At 46.5% G+C, this 22,337-nt stretch overlaps 1 protein-coding gene across 2 annotated transcripts in view; it reads left to right on the top strand.

The window, feature by feature from the left end:
• clrn1 (clarin 1) overlaps positions 1-921 on the top strand; it is a 39,404-nt gene extending 38,483 nt beyond the window's left edge. Inside the window, exon 3 of one of the 2 annotated variants that reach the window (XM_070882406.1) lies at positions 645-921. In XM_070882406.1, coding sequence (XP_070738507.1) covers positions 645-910 — 266 coding nt within the window. In that variant the 3' untranslated portion in view covers positions 911-921. Of the gene's footprint in view, positions 1-617 lie in introns of both variants that reach the window. The other variant, XM_070882405.1, reaches the window with a different exon arrangement.
• The last annotated feature ends 21,416 nt before the right edge of the window (positions 922-22,337 follow it).

Here is a 22,337-nt window from a genome sequence, read left to right as displayed (position 1 = left end):
GTGACCAGCAATTTTTGGCATGGTTTTTGTGTCTTCCATTGTGAAGACCGAAGCAAAATAATTGTTTAAGGTCTCAGCCATTTCCACATTTCCCATTATTAAATGCCCCTTCTCATCTTCTAAGGGACCAACATTTACTTTAGTCACTCTTTTCCGTTTTGTATATCTGTAAAAGCTTTTACTATCTGTTTTTATGTTTTGCGCAAGTTTACTTTCGTAATCTATCTTTCCTTTCTTTATTGCTTTCTTAGTCATTCTTTGCTGTCGTTTAAAATTTTCCCAATCTTCTAGTTTCCCACTAACCTTGGCCATCTTATACGCATTGGTTTTAATTTGATACTCTCCTTTATTTTCTTGGTTAGTATCAAATTAAAAACCAATGGAGTCATTGATAAAAGTATTAAAGACATAACAGGAAGAACAAGACAGGAAAGATCAGAGGAGCACCAACCATAATTGCATCAATATCCTAGAAAGAGAATGAGAAACGGTTTTGAGAAGTTTCTAGAATATCAATGAAGCTACTGTTCAGTGTTTACTTCACAATTGTTGTGTGGTAACACATAGCAAGCACAGAGGGGTGAATTATTTTGTATTTTCAAATATTCTCTTAACAGCATCCTTAATCTCTTTTCCCACTTTAGGTTCGTGTGGTTTTATGGTGATGATACTGTTTACCTCAGAAGTGAAAATTCATCATCTGTCTGAGAAAATTGCCAATTACAAAGAGGGGAACTTTGTCTTCAAGACACACACAGAGATGTTTGGATATTCCTTCTGGCTTGTCTTTGCTTGTGCGATGATGCATTGTATCAGCATATTGCTCATCAGATTAGCTGGAATCCAATTTCCTTTCTCAAAATCAAAAAATACCGATTCAGTTGACGGGGGAGCAGACCTTATGTACTGAGCATTTTATTACTTCCATACCCAGAACCTGTATGTCAATTTCCGGCTGACGTTCCTTTAAAATTGTGAGGGGACTCTTCCTAAAACCCAACGTCCAGTATCCTGAATGTACATCGCCGACTGTGTGGCCTAAAACCTGGATGATGTGAGGTTCGAATAGATAACACATGTTACATGTCTAAAGTGAAAGATGTGGTATTATCAGCAGATCATTGAAAAGTAGCACAGATTTGACAATAAAACAGAACATACACACGGAGCGATGGCTACCTTTTGAACATCACTGTCTTTGACATTGCCTGGTACAATAATAACAACAGAGTTGTTGACATGTTCCTTTGAAAACCTCTGTCCATCATAATAGTGAAAGTGGTACCTTCTATATTCAATGGATGACTTTCTTTGTCTAGACAACAGACAGAGGAATTTCATATTGGTGAACACAGGAACAGGAGGAGGCCATTCAGCCCCTCGGGCCAGCTCTGCCATTCAATTAGATCACGGCTGATATGTAACTCACATTTGCTCATTTAATACCCTTTCCAACAAAAATCTATCCATCTTACTCTTGAAACCTTCAATTGACCCCCAGCACCCATAGCCATTTGGGGCAAAGAATTCAAGATTTATCTAGACTTGGAAATGTGTATTCCCGATTTCTCTCCTAAATGGAGTAGCTCTAACTTTAAGATTTTGTCCGCTCGTTCTTCATTCCCCCATCAGAGGCAGCGCATTCAGTATTCACGTCGCATAAGACAATTTCAAGCCCTATAACTTTTATAAGGAATTAATTTTTCCTGCAGCACATTAAAAGTTGATTGTTGGCAGTTTGTTTTAAAGGCACCAGTATTAAAAGAGCTGCAATATCTATTATATTGAGTTTTCAATAACTGTGGGGCACTATTTTAGTAAGTTTATGTAGCATTGAGATTCCCCACTTTGATGCCCTGTAGCGTGCTGCCCTTAAAATGTATCCGGTATGATTAACGATTGAACTTAATTGAGTTTCTGATCTTTTGTTAACATCAGTTGTTCTGTGTCCCTTAATGACACTTAAGTCTGCGAATGGCTGGGACTGGAAGTGGGGGGCTGGGGAGGGGTAATGCGGGGGTGGTCCTTAGAGAGACAGAGACTTTTCTATACATCGGTGCTCTACTTCTCTATATAATATCTCACCAACCATCTCATTTCAATAATTCTGTGTTCCACCCTTTGCAGGATTTGGTGACTTCATAGACCCAAAATTCAGCAGGCTGTGTAGTTGCAGAAAGTGGTCCGGCAACATCTGAATTATAAAATTCTTATCCTTGTTTTCAAATCCCTCCATGGCCTCGCCGCTCCCTATCTCTGTAACCTCCTCCAGCCCGACGACCTTCCGAGATATTTGCGCTCCTCCAATTTTGGCCTCTTGCACATTCTCCAATTTTAATCGCTCCACCATTGGCGGTCATGTCTTCAGTTATCCTAAGGTCTGGAGTTCCTTCCCCAAACCTCTCCGCTCGCTACCTCACCCTCCTCCTTTAAGGCGCTCCTTAAAACCTAACTCTTTGGGATTGGTGTCCAATTTTGTCTGATAACGCTCCTGTGAAGCGCCTTGGGACATTTTACTGCGTTAAAGGCGCTGTATGAATGCAAGTTGTTGTTGTAAGAAGTGGCAGTGAGCTGAGTTTGATCAGACTCTCCCAAAATATCCAAAATGTGGGTCAGCAATGAAACTTTTGTGTACCCCTGAGTAACAGAATGTCATATGTGGACATCTGTGAGGAGGACACATACTTCCCCAGGGAATAGTGAGCAGTGAAGCTTAAAACATTGGAAGAAAAGTAAAGTTAAATGCCAGAAGGTATAATTTTTTTTATTACTAAAACTGCTGTAAACTGCAAGTAAAAAGATTTGCCAACATTTAGTTAATGCAGGATAACGTTCTCGTGTCATTAATCGTAAAGTGTTGTGCCAAATTAATGAATTCACAATATTAAACATAAAAAATAGAAATTAACAAGCTTAAATAATGAAGGCATATCAGCAGAACCCTCATGATTATGTGTTACAATGGTGCTGCATTGCATTCTATTTTAATGGTTTTGCATCAGTGCTGTTTACATCTAAGCAATATGGCCCTGGCAGGAGATTCGAACAGATTAACAGTCTATGTCTATGGATTCATGTGTTGGTAAATGCAGTAGATAGATGTGAAAAAGTTTGAATGGGACTGAGCATATGTCATTGGAATAGAAATTTCAAGAAAGGGGCTATATGATCTGGAACGCACTAACTGAGAGGGTGGTGGAGGCAGATTTAAGCGTGGCTTTCAAAAGGGAGTTGGATAAATAAAGGCTACGGGGAAAGGGCGAGGGAGTCGGACTAGCTGAGGTGCTCTTGCAGAGAGCAGCACGGGCTCGAAGGGCCGAATAGCCTCCTTCTGTGTTGTAACCATTCTATAATTTGCTCCACATTAAATTCCTACATTACTCAAAACTAGGTTTTAAATCAGTGAAATTTATACAAAAGGCAGACTTGCATTTATATAGCGCCTATCACAACCACCAGCCAGCCCAAAGAGCCTTACAGCCAGTGAAGTATATTTTGGAAACGTGGTCACTGTTGTAATGGAGGAAATATGGCAGCCAATTTGAACACAGCAAGCTCCCACAAACAGTAGTGTGATAATCACCAGATAATCGGTTTTAGTGATATTGATTGAGGGATAAATATTGGCCAGGGCACTGAATATAACTCCCTGCTCTTCTTCGAACTGGTGCCATGGGATCATTTATGTCCACATGAGAGCAGACGGGACCTCGTTTAATGTCTCATCTGAATGATGGCAACTCTGACAGTGCAGCGCTCCCTCATCACGGCACTCCAGTGTTGGCCTAGATTTTTGTGCTCAAGTCCCTGAAGACAATGCACAGTATATTTTTTTAAATTTTTCCTTTGACCAATTTAGTTCTAGAATCCTAACAGCACAGAAGGAGGATATTTGGCCCATCGTGCCTGTGTTAGCTCTGCCCCCACAGCACTGCAACATAATTAGTGGCAGCAAAATTGACAAAAGTGGATTATTATTAAAATCAAAGCATTATAGGGAGATCTTTAATACATTAGAATGTCATGATGGCGACTTCAGTGATATCAGGGCAGCAAGGGATGGGCAATAAATACCCGCCTTGCCAGCGACACCCACATCTTGAGAAAGAATAAAGAAAATAGAAAATTCACTAAGCAGTGAGTGACCATTAACACGCTTAAACGAGTTACTGAGGTCCACTGTTACCGAGCTGAATTAACATTAATAGTCATACAGTCCCAGAGATGAGTCAGCATTAATTTTGGGTGTTAAAACAATGACTCTCTCTCACTCACCCTGGCCACTCGCCTGGATACAGCCCTGATCTTCGCTCCCTCGAGTCCAAGGGACACAGACTTGAATGGATATGGCGGACAACTGGTTTAGCCAGTCACCGCGATCTAGCTGGACCACATAAAGCATTATCGGGTCCTGCTCTCGTCTGTCAAAACCGCTCACTATTCCAGAATCATTCTGGAATGTAAAGATAATGCCCAGCTTCTATTCACCACAACCGTCTTTTTAAACTCCACTCCCCAGCCTCCACCCTCACCTCCGACAATAAGTGTGAGGAGCTCATGGACTTATTTGTCGCTAAGATTGAGACCATCCTTTCGGCCGCCTCTGCCTCTTCCCTTCCTTCCCCTGGCCCACTGGGTCAAACTTCCTCTAAGGACCCCCTGTCTCAGCCCTGACCACATATCTTTTTTCAGCTTCCCTCCGATCTCTCCTCATGACCTTCCGAGCTCATCCTGTCCATGAGACCCACTTCCTGCTCCCTTGACCCTATTCCCACCAAACTGCTGACCACCCAACTTCCTTTTCTGGCTCCCATCTTAGCCGACATTGTTAACGGTTCTCTCTCCTCAGGTACTGTCTCCCTCTCCCTCAAATCTGCCGTCATCACCCCTCTCAAAAAAACAACCCTTGAACCCTCCGTCCTTGCAAACTATTGCCCCATCTCCAACCTCCCTTTCCTCTCCAAGGTTCTTGTATGTGTTGTCGCCTCCCAAATCCGTGCTCATCATTCCCGTAATTCCATGTTACGAATCCCTCCAATCAGGTTTCCGCGCCTGCCACAGTACCGACACGGTTCTCATCAAAGTCACAAATGACATCCTCTGTGACTGTGACAAAGGTAAACTAACCCTCCTTGTCCTTCTCCACCTATCTGTAGCCTTTGACACAGTTGACCACTCCATCCTCCTCCAACGCCTCTCCACCATCGTCCAGCTGGGTGGGACTGCACTCGCCTGGTTCCATTCTTATCCATCTAATCGTAGCCAGAGAATCACCTGCAACGGCTTCTCTTCCCACCCCTGCATCGTTACCTCTGGTGTCCCCCAGGGATCTATCCTTGGCCCCCTCCTATTCCTCATCTACATGTTGCCCCTTGGCGACATCATCTGAAAACACAGTGTCAGTTTCCACATGATACCCAGCTCTACCTCACCACCACTTCTCTTGAACCCTCCACCGTCTCTAAATTGTCCGACATCCAGTTCCAAAAGAATTGAAAAACACATAGCAGCAACTTACCTCCAACCCTGCCCGAGGCTGTCTGGTCCCATTCTCAGTCCCCAGTTCCCACACAGTCTGGTCCCATTCTCAGTCCCCGGTTCCCACACAGTCTGGTCCCATTCTCAGTCCCCAGTTCCCACACAGTCTGGTCCCATTCTCAGTCCCCAGTTCCCACACAGTCTGGTCCCATTCTCAGTCCCCAGTTCCCACACAGTCTGGTCCCATTCTCAGTCCCCAGTTCCCACACAGTCTGGTCCCATTCCCCACACAGTCTGGTCCCATTCTCAGTCCCCGGTTCCCACACAGTCTGGTCCCATTCTCAGTCCCCGGTTCCCACACAGTCCAGAGAGAGAGTGAGACCGGCGACCAAGAAGCCTGCACAGCCTTCGGCTTGAGCCCCTGGAGTGGGACTTGAACCCACAACCTTCTGACTCAGAGGCGAATGTGCTGCCCACTGAGCCACAGCTGACACAGAGGAGCACGCTGCAGGTCCTGCGCAGCCGACTTTTAAATGGAAAATCCAGGCACGAGCGGCATGTAGGTGTCACGGACCGTTCAGTCAAGCAACAGTGCTTCGATTTACTGTCCCCTTCGAACTGCACCCATCAGGAGACCCGAGTGTTCGCCACGACATGCAAATTAACCCAGAGAGGAAATCCGGGTGGGAAGAAGAGATGTCAGTGAAGTGCTTCCCATGCAGAAGCCTCATTTCAGTGTGCGCCGGGAATATTGACCCTTAGGTTCGAGTCAAAAATTGAAAATACCAATAACACAGTTAAGTGTTGCACATATGGTTTACAACAGCAATTTGTATATCCAGAGCCTCATGGTACAGCGGTACATGGTGTGTGGGATTCCCAGTTAAACAAATATAGTGGTGGAGTTTATATCCTACTAAAGCACGGTTACAATCTTTCCTGCATTGTCGTTTCATCCCTTGCCTGGCTTTTGTTTCCATTTAGTGAGTTGTTAAGGGAGCAAGGATTAAACATTAATATCCATGATCTGGCTGATGCTGAAATTCTAGCTTGCAGCCAGTGAAAGTGGCTCCATCAGTTCTTGCAGGTTGGTTCCTGCGTGTTGTCCGGCACCAGCTCGACGGGCTGAATGGCCTCCTTCTGAGCCGTAAACATTCTATGATTTGTGGCCACCTGGCCTGGGGCATTTCATTCCTCAGAGATTGAGATCTTTGAAGGCGCCCAGGAGATAATGTCAGGAGACAACGAGGACACATTTTTTGGCCCTTCCCACCTTATTGCTGACTTTAGATGGCGGCCCATGGTGAAGTGGAAAAGACCATTACTGAATCCTAATGGTTTCCTACTAAGAGGCTCTCCAGGTTTCCCAACCTCACACAGTGTCTCCATAATCTCTTGGTCGTGCATCTACTTTTTGACTTGTGCCTTATGCAATCCGGGCATGATTTCGGAGACGAAAGCAAAATACTGTGGATGCTGGAAATCTGAAATACAAACTGAAAACGCTGGAAATACTGAGTGGGTCATGCAGCATCTGCAGAGAGAGAAACAGAGCTAACATTTCAGGTCGATGACCCTTCGTCAGAACCAGTTTCAGAAAGCCTGGGCGATGAGTCAGGAAAGTACGTACCATTTCTGGAGTAATCATAGGCAGTCCCTCGAAGCGAGGATGACTTGCTTCCACGCCAAAAAGGGATGAGTTCACAGGTGTTTCAATGAAGGACCTAATATTCCAGATCCTGAACTACATCCTCAAGGGTGGAAGATGCCTGTGCATGGATTTTGTAACGTGTGGTGGCCGTTACACACCAGCCACCACACGGGCTTGACAGAGCTAGGTCTTGGTCCAGTGGGAGGGATTAACCAAGACGACTGGAGACCAGCTCTGCTGCACGGACCTAGTGCACACATATCACAGTGTGGGCTGGCCCGTGCTGCCCCTGGGCCCTCGCCTCTTCTGAACCTCAAGCTCACGCCTCTCCTGGACCCCGGTCACTTCCCTCTACAAGCTCTTGCCGCACCTTCACCCCTCCTGCTGTAACTGCCCGCACTGCAGTCAGCTGTCACCCTCCTGCTGCAGCACGCGCTTCTCCCTGCAGTAGTATGTTGCCGCACGTTGCTCCCTCCAATGGTCCCAGCCTGCTGATGGTCTTGAAGGCCGGGACAACGCCGATTTCCAGGCTCCTGGAGTAAAGTGCCCTGATTGTGGCTGTTTGGCCCATTGTTTTCCATGGACATGCCATGTAATTTCCTATCTCTAACTTCTCCAGCCCTATCACCCTCCGAGATCTCTGCGCTCCTCCAATTCTGGCCTGTTGAAAATCCCCAATTATAATTGCTCCACCATTGGCGGTCGTGTCATAGAAACATAGAAACATAGAAAATAGGTGCAGGAGTAGGCCATTCGGCCTTTCAAGCCTGCACCGCCATTCAATAAGATCATGGCTGATCATTCCTTCAGTACCCCTTTCCTGCTTTCTCTCCATACCCCTTGATCCCCTTAACCGTAAGGTCCATATCTAACTCCTTCTTGAATATATCCAATGAACTGGCATCAACAACTCTCTGTGGCAGGGAATTCCACAGGTTAACAACTCTCTGAGTGAAGAAGTTTCTCTTCATCTCAGTCCTAAATGGCTTACCCCTTATCCTAAGACTGTGTCCCCTGGTTCTGGACTTCCCCAACATCGAGAACATTCTTCTCGCATCTAACCTGTCCAGTTCCGTCAGAATCTTATATGTTTCTATGAGATCCCCTCTCATCCTTCTGAACTCCAGTGAATAAAGGCCCAGTTGATCCAATCTCTCCTCATATGACAGCCCAGCCATCCCTGGAATCAGTCTGGTCTCAGTCTGGTGAACCTTCGCTGTCTTCAGCTGCCTAGGCCCTAAGCTCTGGAATTCTCTCCATGAACCTCTCTGCCTCTCTACCTCTCTATCCTCCTTGAAGACGCTCCTTAAAACCTGCCTCTTTGACCAAGCTCCTTGGTCATCTGTCCTAATATCTCTTTGTGCGGACCGGTGTCAAATTTGAATGATTCTGTGATTCTATGAGTCAGCGGTGATCTGGATAGATGAGTTAGGACGGGCTGAATGGCCTGCCTCACCTGTGATTATCTCATATTCCTGTCGTCATTGTTATTCATATACCCTGTGTGCTCTGGTCTTTGAACATGGCTGACTTAAAATTGTAATGCACAGCCCTTTAATGATCCAGTGTCGTACCGTGGGAACATTAAACGTAATTTGTCGTGTTAAATTTGAATAGCTTAACGTTTGTAAGTTTGCTGAAGGGGTTGAATGTGTATAAAGTATTTGACTGACTGGAAGATTCTGTGGAAATCAAATGCGTCAGCTGTGAGTGAATAGAACGACCGAACAACCCGTGCAAAGCTATCTGGCGTTGGATTGAAGATCAGGGTCTCTGTGGTATTATGCAGTAATCAGTTGTTTCCTTGTAAGTTAAATGTGCCCTAAATAAATTTTTTTTTTAAATGAAGTGTGCATTGGGAGTGTTTATGTAACCCAATACATGACTTGATGTCACTGCACATTCTGTTATTAATTGTCACTGTTCAGTTAGAATGAATAAAAACATTTTTTTTAAAGCAGACAGCTACAGCACACGAACCACTCCTGGAGTTTAAACCCTGCTAATCTGCAGAGAGGCTAATAAACATAATCCCATTATGAATCATCATTAGATGCTCACAAGGGGCGGGTTTCTTTTTAAACACACCTGTGAGAAATCATAAAAATCAGATTCATTTGGAAAGTTAAATATTTACAATCTGCCCATTCGCGTTCGTCAGTCACACTGGACTGTCCTGCATTTTAAGGGGCAATCTTGTGATTTACAGAGGATGGAGGCCTACTTCCGCCATTGGTGACTTCGGCCATATTCACAAAAAACCATCGCCTCGACATTCCACCTCAACACCCATCAAGCAAAACAAGCTTTGAAAGTCTCCTTTTGCAGCGCAGAGGTAAATCATGCCAAAACCCCTCCTGTTTAGGAGTCACACTTGATCGCACCCTGTCATATAGACAACATCTCCGGAACATTGGGGACAAACTAAAGAGTAGGGTCAACTTGATCCAGACACTCGCCGGATCCACGTGGGGAGCAGACGCTCCAACCCTCTGTACGGCAGCACTCGTCCTTGTGTACTCTACAGCGGAGTACTGCTCTCCAGCATGGCTATCCAGTCCACGTCAAATCCGTTGATGCCCAGCTGAATTCTACGATGAAAATTATTACTGGTACACTTTTATCAACACCACCTTGGCTGCCCGTGCTTGTAAACATCGCACCACCACGCCTACGCCGTGAATATGCCATCTCCAGAGAATACAACCGCTACAGCAGCAAAGACATGCCGATCCAGGTCGACTGGAACAACCTATCACCAACCCATCTCAAATCTAGGCGGCCATTTTGGACCGTCGCCGAAGCCCTTCAATGATCTCCCCTCAGCCTTGATGACCGATGGCGAAATGCCTGGAAGAACTGCAACATACGGAATGGATTCCTTATCGAGGATCCCACAGTACAACTTGAAGGGTCAAACCTTCCTCGCAAACAGTGGACAACCATCAACCACCTCAGAACCGGTCACGGTCGATGCTGCCACCTTCTCCATAGGTGGAAGATTAAAGCATCCCCATCGTGTGACTGTGGAGCTGCTAATCAGACCCTGGAGCACATCATCGAGCACTGCCCTCAGAGGGAATGCACAGGCAGCCTACAAGATATCCACGCAGTTACACCAGAAGCTTTGGCCTAGATATCTGAATGATATTAACGTTTGATTTGATTTGCTACTAGCGTACAAAAGAAGGGTCAATCTTTAACTTCTCTTCAGTTAATCTACATCTCAATTGTGTGATTGGGATTGGAATTCCCAGCCTGGCTAAATACTCCACTGGGATTTCAATGGTAGTGTAAGATCATAAGAACAAAAGAACATAAGAAATAGAAGCAGGAGTGGGCCATATAGGCCCTCGAGCCTGCTCCGCCATTCAATAAGATCATGGCTGATCATCGACCTCAACTCCACTTTCCCGCCCGATCTCCATTTCCCTTGATTCCCCTAGACTCCAAAAATCTATCTATCACAGCCTTGAATATATTCAGAGACTCAGCATCCACAGCCCTCTGGGGCAGAGAATTCCAAAGATTCACAACCCTCTGAGTGAAGAAATTCCTCATCTCAGTCTTAAATGGCCGACCCCTGATCCTGAGACTGTGCCCCCTAGTTCTAGACTCTCCAGCCCGGGGAAACATCCTCGCAGCATCTACCCTGTCGATCCCTCTCAGAATCTTGTCTGTAGTGTATGGTATGAGCAGCTGCTTCGGGCACAAATACCCAGTCTGATTTGTCACTTTATACAATAACAATAACTTGCACTTATATAGCGCCTTTAACATAGTAAAACGTTCCAAGGCTCTTCTTCATGGGAGTATTAAAAAACAAAATTTTACACCGAGCCACAGAAGGAGAAATTCAGACAGATGGCTCTCCGGCGAGTCTTTCAAAGACCCATTTTGGTCAGAAATTCCTGTCGGGGCGAATCTTATCGTTCGGTTGTCATGAAATGGAGCAGCCGCTTGCGAGAGTTCGACCCATGAGCCAGGAAGGAGGCGGGAGGTCCGGTGAGGAAATGGGCCGGGGCTGGAAGATACCATCTCGGGGAAGATTAGAAACCATGCCCAATGTAGGCTGGTGGGGGGTGGGTGCAAGGGGGGGGAGAGAGAGATAGGCAGCGGTGGGCGGTACTTCTTCAGACCCGGTCCGGAATGATGGGAGTCTCTGCCCTCACCAACCTGGTCCTCAACAGAGAAGCCCTGGCCCCACCAAGCGTTGCTTTTGCTGGGATGGATGCTGCGGGGGTTCCAAAGCAGCAGCCAACCTGGGACCTATATAATGATGAACCTGTATAACACACTGGTTCGGCCTCAACTGGAGTATTGTGTCCAATTCTGGCCACTGCACTTTAGGAAGGATGTGAAGGCCTTAGAGAGGGTGCAGAAAAGATTTACGAGAATGGTTCCAGGGATGAGGGACTTTAGTTACGGGGATAGACTGGAGAAGCTGGGGTTGTTCTCCTTGGAGCAGAGAAGGTTGAGAGGAGATTTGATCGAGGTGTTCAAAATCATGAGGGGTCTGGACAGAGTAGATCGAGAGAAACTGTTCCCATTGGCAGAAGGGTCAAGAAGCAAAGGTCACAGATTTAAGGTGATTGGCAGAAGAATCAAAGGTGACATGAGGAAAAACTTTTACGCAGCGAGTGGTTAGGATCTGGAATGCGTTGCCTGAGAGGGTGGTGGAAGCAGACTCAATCGTGGCTTTCAAAAGGGAATTGGATAAGTACCTGAAGGAAAAAAATTGCAGGGCTATGAGGAAAGGACGGGGGAGCGGGACTGTCTGAGGTGCTCTTGCAGAGAGCCAGCACAGGCTCGATGGGCCGAATGGCCTCTTTCTGTGCTGTAACCATTCTATGACCAAAGCTTGGTCAAAGAGGTAGGTTTTAAGGAGCGTCTTAAAAGAAGAAAGAGAGGTAGAGAAGCAGAAAGGTTTAGGGAGACAATTCCAGAGCTTGGGGCCTCAGCAGCTGAACGCACAGCCGCCAATGGTAGAGCGATTAAAACCAGGTCAGAATTAATGGAATGCAGAGAGCTCAGATGGTTGTGGGGCTGAAGGAGATTACAGAGATAGGGAGGGGCGAGACCATGGAGTGATTTGAAAACAAGGATGAGTATTTTGCTTAACGGGGAGCCAATGTAGGTCAGCGAGCACAGGGTGATGGGCGAACAGGACTTGGTGCGAGTTAGGAATCAGGCAGCAGAGTTTTGGATGACCTCAATCTTACATAGGGTAGAACGTGGGAGGCCAGTCAGGAGTGCATTGGAATAGTCAAGTCTAGAGCTAACAATGGCATGGATGAGGGTTTTAGCAGCAGATGAGGAGAGGGCCAAGGATAGATCCTTGGGGGACACCAGAGATAACGATGCGGAGGCGGGAAGAGAATCAATTGCAGGTAATTCTCTGACTACGAATTGATAAGAATGGAACCAGGTGAGTGCAGTCCCACCCAACTGGACAACAGTGGAGAGGCGTTGGAGGAGGATAGAGTGGTTAACCGTGTCAAAGACTGCAGACAGGTCGAGGAGGACGAGGAGGAGTTAGTCTACCTTTGTCACAGCCACAGAGGATTCCTGCGCACTAAGGCATTGAGTGCATAGTAGCTGGCCGTGTCCCAGCTGAGCTGACGATTACTGATGCCCACAAACATTTTAACGCAGTTAAGGACAGTACAGAGAGAATTACAGTTATAAGGTAAGTAGATGCAGTGCCCAAGGTGCCAGCTGTGACTCGCCTCTGAGTCAGAAGGTTGTGGGTTCAAGTCCCACTCCAGAGATGAGAGTGAGAAATCTATGTTGACACTCCAGTGCAGGGCTGAGGGAGTGCTGCGCTGTCGGAAGTGCCGTCTTTCGGATGTCTTACTCGCAGGTGGACATAAAAGATCTCATGGCACTATTTGAAGACAAGCAGGGCGTTCTGGCCAATATTTATCCCTCAATCACCATCACTAGACTAGATTATCTGGACCGAGGCTTCAGGGCAGAAGAGGAACAATTGGAAGAAAAATGGTAACACTTTTTAAAAATAACCTGTAATTTGTTAACTGGCCACATGGTGGCGGCTGTGATCCAACTCTTAAAGTAACCTTTGGTTGAAAGATTTTTTTTGACAATTCAAAGCATGACATAGAAACATAGAAACATAGAAAATAGGTGCAGGAGTAGGCCATTCGGCCCTTCGAGCCTGCACCACCATTCAATCGGATCATGGCTGATCATTCACCTCTGTACCCCTTTCCTGTTTTCTCTCCATACTCCTTGATCCCTTTAGCCGTAAGGGCAATATCTAACGCCCTCTTCATATGTTATCCCCCTCATCCCAGATCATATCCCTGATTATTATGGTGAGATTTTCTTCCTGATTTGTGATTTAACTCTTCAAATATTACGCTCTCCTGATAACTTTCACAATATTCACACTATTATGTGATGAGCACCATAATAAGCAGAATCGCCACCTGTAAGCACATCTCTAGGTAGCTCTAGAAATGCCGACATTCAGCGCGGCAGCCCCAACCTGCAAGGATCATTGGCAGGTCGGGGCCTTCAAAGGAGCGTACACTTCAAGGTACAGCGTGTGAAGTGGGAAACTGGATTGGACGGCACCAAGGTCCAGGTCGGTGATTGGAGTGTGGGCAGGTACAGCAGGAGCGGCGAGGTCGGGGCGAAGGAGCGGCGAGAGACTGTGGAGGGACATGATTGGGGCCCAGGAGAGCCGAGGGCCCAGCCCACATTGCGATATGTGTGCACACTCGGTCCATGCAGCAGAGCTGGTCTCCAGTCGTCTTGGTCAACCCTTGCCACTGGTGTGCAACAGCCATCACACGTTAAAAAAAATCCACGCACAGGCATCTTTCACCCTTCAAGATGCAGTTCAGGACCTGGAATATTAGGTCCTTCATTGAAACACCTGTGAACTCATCCCTTTTTGGCATGGAAGCAAGTTGTCCTCGCTTCGAGGGACCGCCTATGATGATGAGGTATCAGCTGTGGCTCAGTTGGTAGCACTCTTGTTTGTTGAGCTAGAGGGATGTGGGATCCAACCTCCTTCCAGAGACTCCAGAACCAGGGGTCACAGTCTAAGGATAAGGGGTAAGCCATTTACAGAGATGAGGAGAAACTTCCTCACTCAAAGAATTGTTAACCTGTGGAATTCTCTACCGCAGAGAGTTGTTGAGGCCAGTTCATTAGATATATTCAAAAAGGAGTTAGATATGGCCCTTATAGCTAAAGGGATCAAGGGGTATGGAGAAAAAGCAGGAATGGGATTCTAAAGTTGCATGATCAGCCATGATCATATTGAATGGTGGTGCAGGCTCGAAGGGCCGATTGGCCTACTCCTGCACCTACTTTCTATGTTTCTATGTTGAGCACACATCCAGGCTGACACTTCAGTGCAGCCCTAAGGGTTTATCGGAGGCGCCGTCTTTCGGATGAGACGTTAAACCGAGGCCCTGTCTGCTCACTCAGGTGGACGTAAAAGATCTCATGGCACGATTTCGAAGAAGAGCATGGGAGTTATCCCCGGTGTCCTGGCCAATATTTATCCCTCAACCAACATAACCAAAATCAGATGACCTTGTCATTTATCTCATTGCTGTCCGTGGGACCTCGCAGCGTGCTATTTGGCTGCTGCCTTTCCTGACATTACAACAGGGCATTGCAACATGTTAAAATACACAGCTGACTTGTGGCACAGGCCCAGAAGAGTTGGAAAGGTCAGAAGTGCTGTGGGCATTAGGACCCAGAGGAATTGAGAAAGTCGAAAGGGTGCGACATATGTCCAGCTCTGATTGTCTTGGCACCAGATTGTGAATCCAGATCAGGGCATTCAGTTTATCACTTACATGGACACATGCAACATAAAGAACCAATACCTCATCATTGACCCAATAGCAGAGGTCCTTGGCTCAGCCCTCCCTCGAAGACAGTGGACAGCGCTCCATCCAATCCACACAGGGCATGGACAATGCGGCCACCTGCTCCATATTTCCACTCATAGGGGAAACTAAAACTAGGGGGCATAGTCTCAGAATAAGGGGACGGCCATTTAAAACTGAGATGAGGAGGAATTTCTTCTCTCAGAGGGTTGTAAATCTGTGGAATTCTCTGCCCCAGGGAGCTGTGGAGGCTGGGTCATTGAATATATTTAAGGCGGAGACAGACAGATTTTTGAGCGATAAGAGGATATGGGGAGCGAGCGGAGAAGTGGACCTGAGTCCATGAACAGATCAGCCACGATCTTATTAAATGGCGGAGGAGGCTCGAGGGGCCGTATGGCCTGCTCCTGCTCCTATTTCTTATGTTCTTCTTGTGTCCACAAGTGGAAGGTGAGGGACGATCCGAAGTGCGACTGTGGCCATGAGTCCCAGACCAAGGAACATGTGACATCAACCCGCCCACTGAGCTCTGTGGCGGGAGGCAGCTCACTTCTCCACTCGGCATCTCAGGGGGCCCTCGAATGGATAGCCAAACTAGACAGCCCATAATAGGCTTTCCCCGTCATACGAAACAACTACTTACATGGGCGCACTGGTTGTCTGCCCGGTGTCTCTGTAATCCCCTCAGACATTTTGATTGAAAGCTACCTCTGTGACGGGTTCCTTGCTGTGATGTTGTTATTTTGTTGGCTTCTGCTTAATAAACCTTCTTAAATATATATCCTGGATATCTGGGTCTCGTAGTGTTTAGGAACATAGAAACATAGAAATTTACAGCGGAGAAGGAGGCCATTGCGGCCCATCATGTCCGCGCCGGCCCTCGGTGAGCAGCCCTAAAGGTTACATATAAACCCATGAACAATGACGGAAAGGCAAAGAGCACCCAGCCCAACCAGTCCGCCTCACACAACTGCGACAACCCTTATACTGAAAACATCGACACTCCACCCCAACTGGAGCCATGTGATCTCCTGGGAGAGGCAAAAACCAGATAAAAACACAGGCCAATTTAGGGAGAAAGAAATCTGGGGAAATTCCTCTCTGACCCATTGAGGTGATCGAAACTAGTCCAGGAGATCTCCCTGGCCGTATTCTATTCCCTGCAGTACTTAACATCGTATCTTCGCCGTCCAACAAAAGGTCATCCGGTCTAATCCCACTTACCAGCTCTAGGTCTGTAACCCTGCAGGTTTGTTTAACAGTCACACAAGCAACCTAGAAACCCCCTCCCAGGCAGAGGCCTCTGGCACGGTGTGATACTGCCAACGTGGACCGTGACTATAAAACTTCCCAACCTCACAGGACCTCAACCACAAGTGAAAAAACAGGACCCCCAGAATGGTGAAAACGCAGGGAAGTTGGAGAAGGACTGGACTGGATTGATATGGAGAAGGACTGGACTGGATTGATATGGAGAAGGACTGGACTGGATTGATATGGAGAAGGACTGGACTGGATTGATATGGTCAAGGCCAGTTAGATCCTCCCTCACCAAAGTCCTTGAATGTGTTGTCACTTCCCCAATATAAAAAAAGAAAGACTTGCATTTATATGGCGCCTTTCACAACCTCAGGATGTCCCAAAATGCTTTACAATGAGGTACTTTTGGAGTGTAGTCACTGTTGTAATGTGGGAAACGCGGCAGCCAACTTGAGCACAGCAAGCTCCCACAAACAGAAATGTGATAATGACCAGACAATCTGTTTTTGTTATGTTGATTGAGGGATAAATATTGGCCAGGACACCGGGAATAACTCCCCTGCTCTTCTTCGAAATAGTGCCAGATGATCTTTTGCATCCACTTGAGAGAGCAGACGGGGCCTCGGTTTAACGTCTCATCCAAAAGACGGCACCTCCGACAGTGCAGCACTCCTTCAGCATGGCACTTGGAGTGTCAGTCTAGATTTTTGTGCTCAAGTTCCTGGAGTGGGACTTGAACTCACAACCTTATGACTCAGAGGTGAGGGTGCTACCCACTGGGCCATAGCTGACATACGTGTCCACCTTTTCCGCAACTCCCTCTTTAAATCTCTGCAATCAAGTTTCAGCCCTTGCCACAGCAGTGAGACCATGAATGGCAACCTATGTAACTGTAACCATGGTGCAATACCACACCATCCTCCTCCAACGCCTCTCCTCTGTTGTCCAACTCAGAGGGAATGTGAGAGAGACTTTGTCTCTCCACTTCCCCTCCCTCCCCTCCTTTAAGACCCTCCTTAAAATCCACTTCTTTGACCAATGCTTTGATCAACCTTCCTAATGTCTCCTTTGGCTGGCATCTATGTTGCATAGAACAGAATCATAGAAACTTACAGGACAGAAGGAGGCCATTCAGCCCATCATGTCTTTGCCACCCTCCAGCCATTCAGCTCTTGGTCCGTAGCACTTCAAGTGCACATTCAAGTATGTTTTAAATGAGGTGAGGGTTTCTGTCTCTACCGCCCTTTCAGGCAGTGAGTTCCAGACCCCCACCACCCTCTGGGTGAAGAAATATCTCTTTTGTCTGATGACACCGCTGTGAAAGGTATTTCTATGTGAAAAGCACAGTGTAAATACAGGTTATTGTAGCTCTACTAGCTGCGAGGCATTATAACTATAGTGACAGATTAAAAGGAATGATATCAAGACCGGAACCCAAGAACAGTTGTCCTGTGAACACCATAAACAGATTAGCTGAGTTTTGAACTAAATTCGATCCGATCCTTGAAGTCACTCCCTTCTATCCATTGGGTTAAGTATTAAACCACACTTGAAATAATGTTACAATAAAACCCCCTCTGAAGTCCAAGTCTTGGCTCTCACCTGTAGTGCGTCAGCTGCTGATAATGAAACTGCAAAGGCCAACAAAGGAATGGAATGATTTGTAGACTTTAATCAGTCTAATTCCCTCTGACGGCCACACGGCTCACGATCCGAGGTAAGATGACACTCCTGACTGCTTGCGGCTTTGTGCCTTTAGCCACGACGGTCGTTAGCCTGGCCCCCCTTCACTGACAACCCCACAGGAGGTGGATTGCAGCACACACAGCAAGAGCTAAACAAAAATAGCGTACAAAAACTGATTGCTTTTGCAGCAGTGAGCATCTGGCTTTGGTCTCTCTGTCCCTACTGTGCATGCTTGCTAAGCTCAGGTAAATCTGTGTGTGTGTGTGTTGCTGGGACTCCTGTCCTTCTCTTTACGCCGACGCAAACAGTAATTATATCTGATCATTCTTCATTTTAACTACCGAGTTGTCTCTCAGTTTTTGGAGTGGAGGAGGGAGGGTTAGGGTTGAAACGTTGGGAACTTACATCGCTCAGATTGAATCACATTGCTGGGAAGCAGAGAAGGGTGGGGAGGGCAAATGGGGAAAGGTAAATTAAACCAGGTCAGGTCTGGATTTTAAAATTCTCATCCTTGTTTTCCAATCCATCCATGGCCTCGCCTCTCCCTATCTCTATAACTTCCTCCAGCCCCACAACCCCCCGAAATCTCTGCGTTCCTCCAATTCTGGCCTCTTGAGCATCCCCCAATTTTAATCGCTCCACCATTGGCGGCCGTGCCTTCAACTGCCTGGGCCCCAAGCTCTGGAACTCCCTCCCTGAACCTCTCTGCCTCTCTACCTCTCTTTGCTCATTTAGGACGTTCCTTAAAAACTACCTCTTTGACCAAGCTTTTGGTCACCTGTCCTAATATCTCCTTATGTCGTTCGGTGTCAAATTTTGTTTTATAACGCTCCTGTGAAGCGTTTTACTTCAATAAAGGCACTATATAAATACAAGTTATTGTTGGATCTTTATCAGGGAGGCTTTGATAAAGTGCAACATCCCCAGTGACACCTGGGAGTCCCTAGCCAAAGACCGCCCTAAGTGGAGGAAGTGCATCCGGGAGGGTGCTGAGCACCTCAAATCAGATCAGCGCTTACTTTAAAAAGGATGATAGTAGAAGTTTTGCAGAAATATCACCAGACCTCGCCTTCGGTTACAGCACAATTATATCCCCTGCTTTGCCACGGTGACGTTTGCCGACCAACCTTGGGATCATTGCACAGTGCGCTGATAACAGTTGGGGGAGGAAAGTCGACCTCGCAACTTTGTTGGGTGACAACACCCCTTGAAGAGAAGAGGGGGAGTACACTTCAGGTGACAGCCCATTGGCTCAGTGGATAGCACCCTCACCTCTGAGTCAGAAGATTGTGGGTTCATATTCCGACTCCAAGGATTTGAGTGCATAATCTGTAGTACTGAGGCAGTGCTGCACTGTTGGAGTGCCGTCTTTCGAATGAGACATTAAGCCCAGGCCCCGTCTGCTCTCTCAGGGGGACGTAAAAGATCCCATGGCTCAATTCTGAAGAAGATCAGGGGGAGTGCTCCCCGGTGTCCTGGCCAATATTTATTCCTCAATCAACATGACTAAAACAGATTATCTGGTCATTATCACATTGCTGCTTGTGGGAGCTTGCTGTGCTCAAATTGGCTGCCGTGTTTCCTACATTACAACAGTGACTACACTTCAAAAGTACTTCATTGGCTGTAAAGCGCTTTGGGATTTTGAGGTTTTGAAAGGCGCAATATAAATGCAAGTTCTTTCTTTCTTCATTATATTGTTATCGTGCAATATTGTGAAAATGCAGCATAGATCCGCCAGGGAAAGGGACTGCTGGTATTTAAAGGAGATTATTTTAGACATAACATAACTCTCGTGCATAATTCATCCCGTGCTGTTACTCCATCTTGCCCCGTCTGGTATTGGGCTTGGTGAAAGCGGATAACCCTAATGTTGACGTGGCCTGTGGTTTAAGGCATGTAGGAGCCCAACCACGAAACACACGTGTAGAATTTAGGAGTCTTTACCATCGTTTCAATAATGCATCATGTCAGGCCTTGTCTGGTATTGTATTTATACAGAGCAAATTAATATTAGCTTTTAACATTTGAAAGAATTTTTATTTATTCAGCATAGATGCCCAAGATATGCGTAAACCATCCAATCCAAAGTACTGAAACAACCCCAAATTTACTCGTACCGTCTGTCTGATATTCCAGCAAACCCTCTCTAGATAAAGACACACCAGATTTCCAAAGAAGTCAGGCGCAAGTTAATAAATGCCAAAGGTTAGGGACTCCCAATTAATTAAACAATGAAAATTATCCACTCTCCCAGCATACTCCCTTTCCCCCCTAATACAAAAGCAAAATACAGATGCTGGAATCTGAAATAAAACCAGAAAATACTGGAATTGTCAACGGGTCAGGCAGCATCTTTGGAGCGAGAAACAGAGTTAACGTTTCAGGTCTGTGACCCTTTGTCAGAACTGGAAAAGTTTGAGATGTAACAGATTCTTAAGGAAGTGCAGGGGGCACTGAAAGGGGTAGGGGAGGAAAGCAGAAAAGGGAAGGTCTGTGATAGGTCCTTTCCCCCCTGCCCGGCAGAGTTATGCTACATTTTCCCAATATTGCAATATTGCAGGGTTGCCTCCTGCTGCATGTCCAGCTCGGAACTCATTCTTGGCTTACAGGGTTATCTGGAACTGAGAGCAAAGAATCTCAGCCGTCAATCACAGGTCAGAGGTCAGTTGATGCACCACACTGAACATAAGAACATAAGAACATAAGAATTAGGAACAGGAGTAGGCCATCAAGCCCCTCGAGCCTGCTCCGCCATTCAATAAGATCATGGCTGATCTGGCCGTGGACTCAGCTCCACTTACCCGCCCGCTCCCCGTAACCCTTAATTCCCTTATTGGTTAAAAATCTATCTATCTGTGACTTGAATACATTCAATGAGCTAGCCTCAACTGCTTCCTTGGGCAGAGAATTCCACAGATTCACAACCCTCTGGGAGAAGAAATTCCTTCTCAACTGGGTTTTAAATTGTCTCCCCCATATTTTGAGGCTGTGCCCCCTAGTTCTAGTCTCCCCGACCAGTGGAAACAACCTCTCCGCCTCTATCTTGTCTATCCCTTTCATTATTTTAAATGTTTCTATAAGATCACCCCTCATCCTTCTGAACTCCAACGAGTAAAGACCCAGTCTACTCAATCTATCGTCATAAGGTAACCCCCTCATCTCCGGAATCAGCCTAGTGAATCGTCTCTGTACCCACTCCAAAGCCAGTATATCCTTCCTTAAGTAAGGTGACCAAAACCGCACGCAGTACTCCAGGTGCGGCCTCACCAATACCCTATACAGTTGCAGCAGGACCTCCCTGCTTTTGTACTCCATCCCTCTCGCAATGAAGGCCAACATTCCATTCGCCTTCCTGATTACCTGCTGCACCTGCAAACTAACTTTTTGGGATTCATGCACAAGGATCCCCAGGTCCCTCTGCACCTCAGCATGTTGTAATTTCTCCCTATTCAAATAATATTCCCTTTTACTGTTTCTTTTCCCAGGGTGGATGACCTCACACTTTCCGACATTGTATTCCATCTGCCAAACCTTAGCCCATTCGCTTAACCTATCTAAATCTCTTTGCAGTATCTCTGTGTCCTCTCCACAACCCGCTTTCCCACTAATCTTTGTGTCATCTGCAAATTTTGTGACACTACACTCTGTCCCCTCTTCCAGGTCATCTATGTATATTGTAAACAGTTGTGGTCCCAGCACCGATCCCTCTGGCACACCACTAACTACCGATTTCCATTCTGAAAAGGACCCATTTATCCCGACTCTCTGCTTTCTGTTCGCCAGCCAATTCCCTATCCATGCTAATACATTTCCTCTGACTCCGCATACCTCTATCTTCTGCAGTAACCTTTTGTGTGGCACCTTATCGAATGCCTTTTGGAAATCTAAATACACCACATCCATCACTGGCTGGTCAACTATCAATACTCGCCACGGCTTCTTCGACAGCACCTCCCAAACCCTCCAACTCACACACCATCCTGACTTGGAAATATATCGGCCCTTCCTTCATCGTCGCTGGGTCAAAATCCTGGAACTCCCTCCCTAACAGCAATGTGGGAGCACCTTCACCACAAGGACTGCAGCAGTTCAAGAAGGCAGCTCACTACCATCTTCTCATGGGCAATAAATGCTGGCCTTGCCAGCGACACCCACATCCCAAGAATTATTTTCTTTAAATCGTGCCCAGGAGTGCGAGTCCTTAGTTCATGCAGTGATATAAATAGGGAAACATGGAAATCAACCTGTTTTACATTTATGCAATGTAGCAAGGCACCATAGAGAACTAAAATACCCTTTCAGCTATGGTTTTGAAATATTTCCAAGGTATATTTAGTGAAATGTGCAGAACTACAGAAAAATAGATCTTGCTTTCTATTTTTCTG

The sequence above is a fragment of the Pristiophorus japonicus genome, chromosome 6 (assembly GCF_044704955.1).
Source record: "Pristiophorus japonicus isolate sPriJap1 chromosome 6, sPriJap1.hap1, whole genome shotgun sequence".
NCBI classification, from domain to species: Eukaryota; Metazoa; Chordata; class Chondrichthyes; family Pristiophoridae; genus Pristiophorus; species Pristiophorus japonicus.
This window is presented reverse-complemented; position numbering and strand designations above follow the sequence as displayed.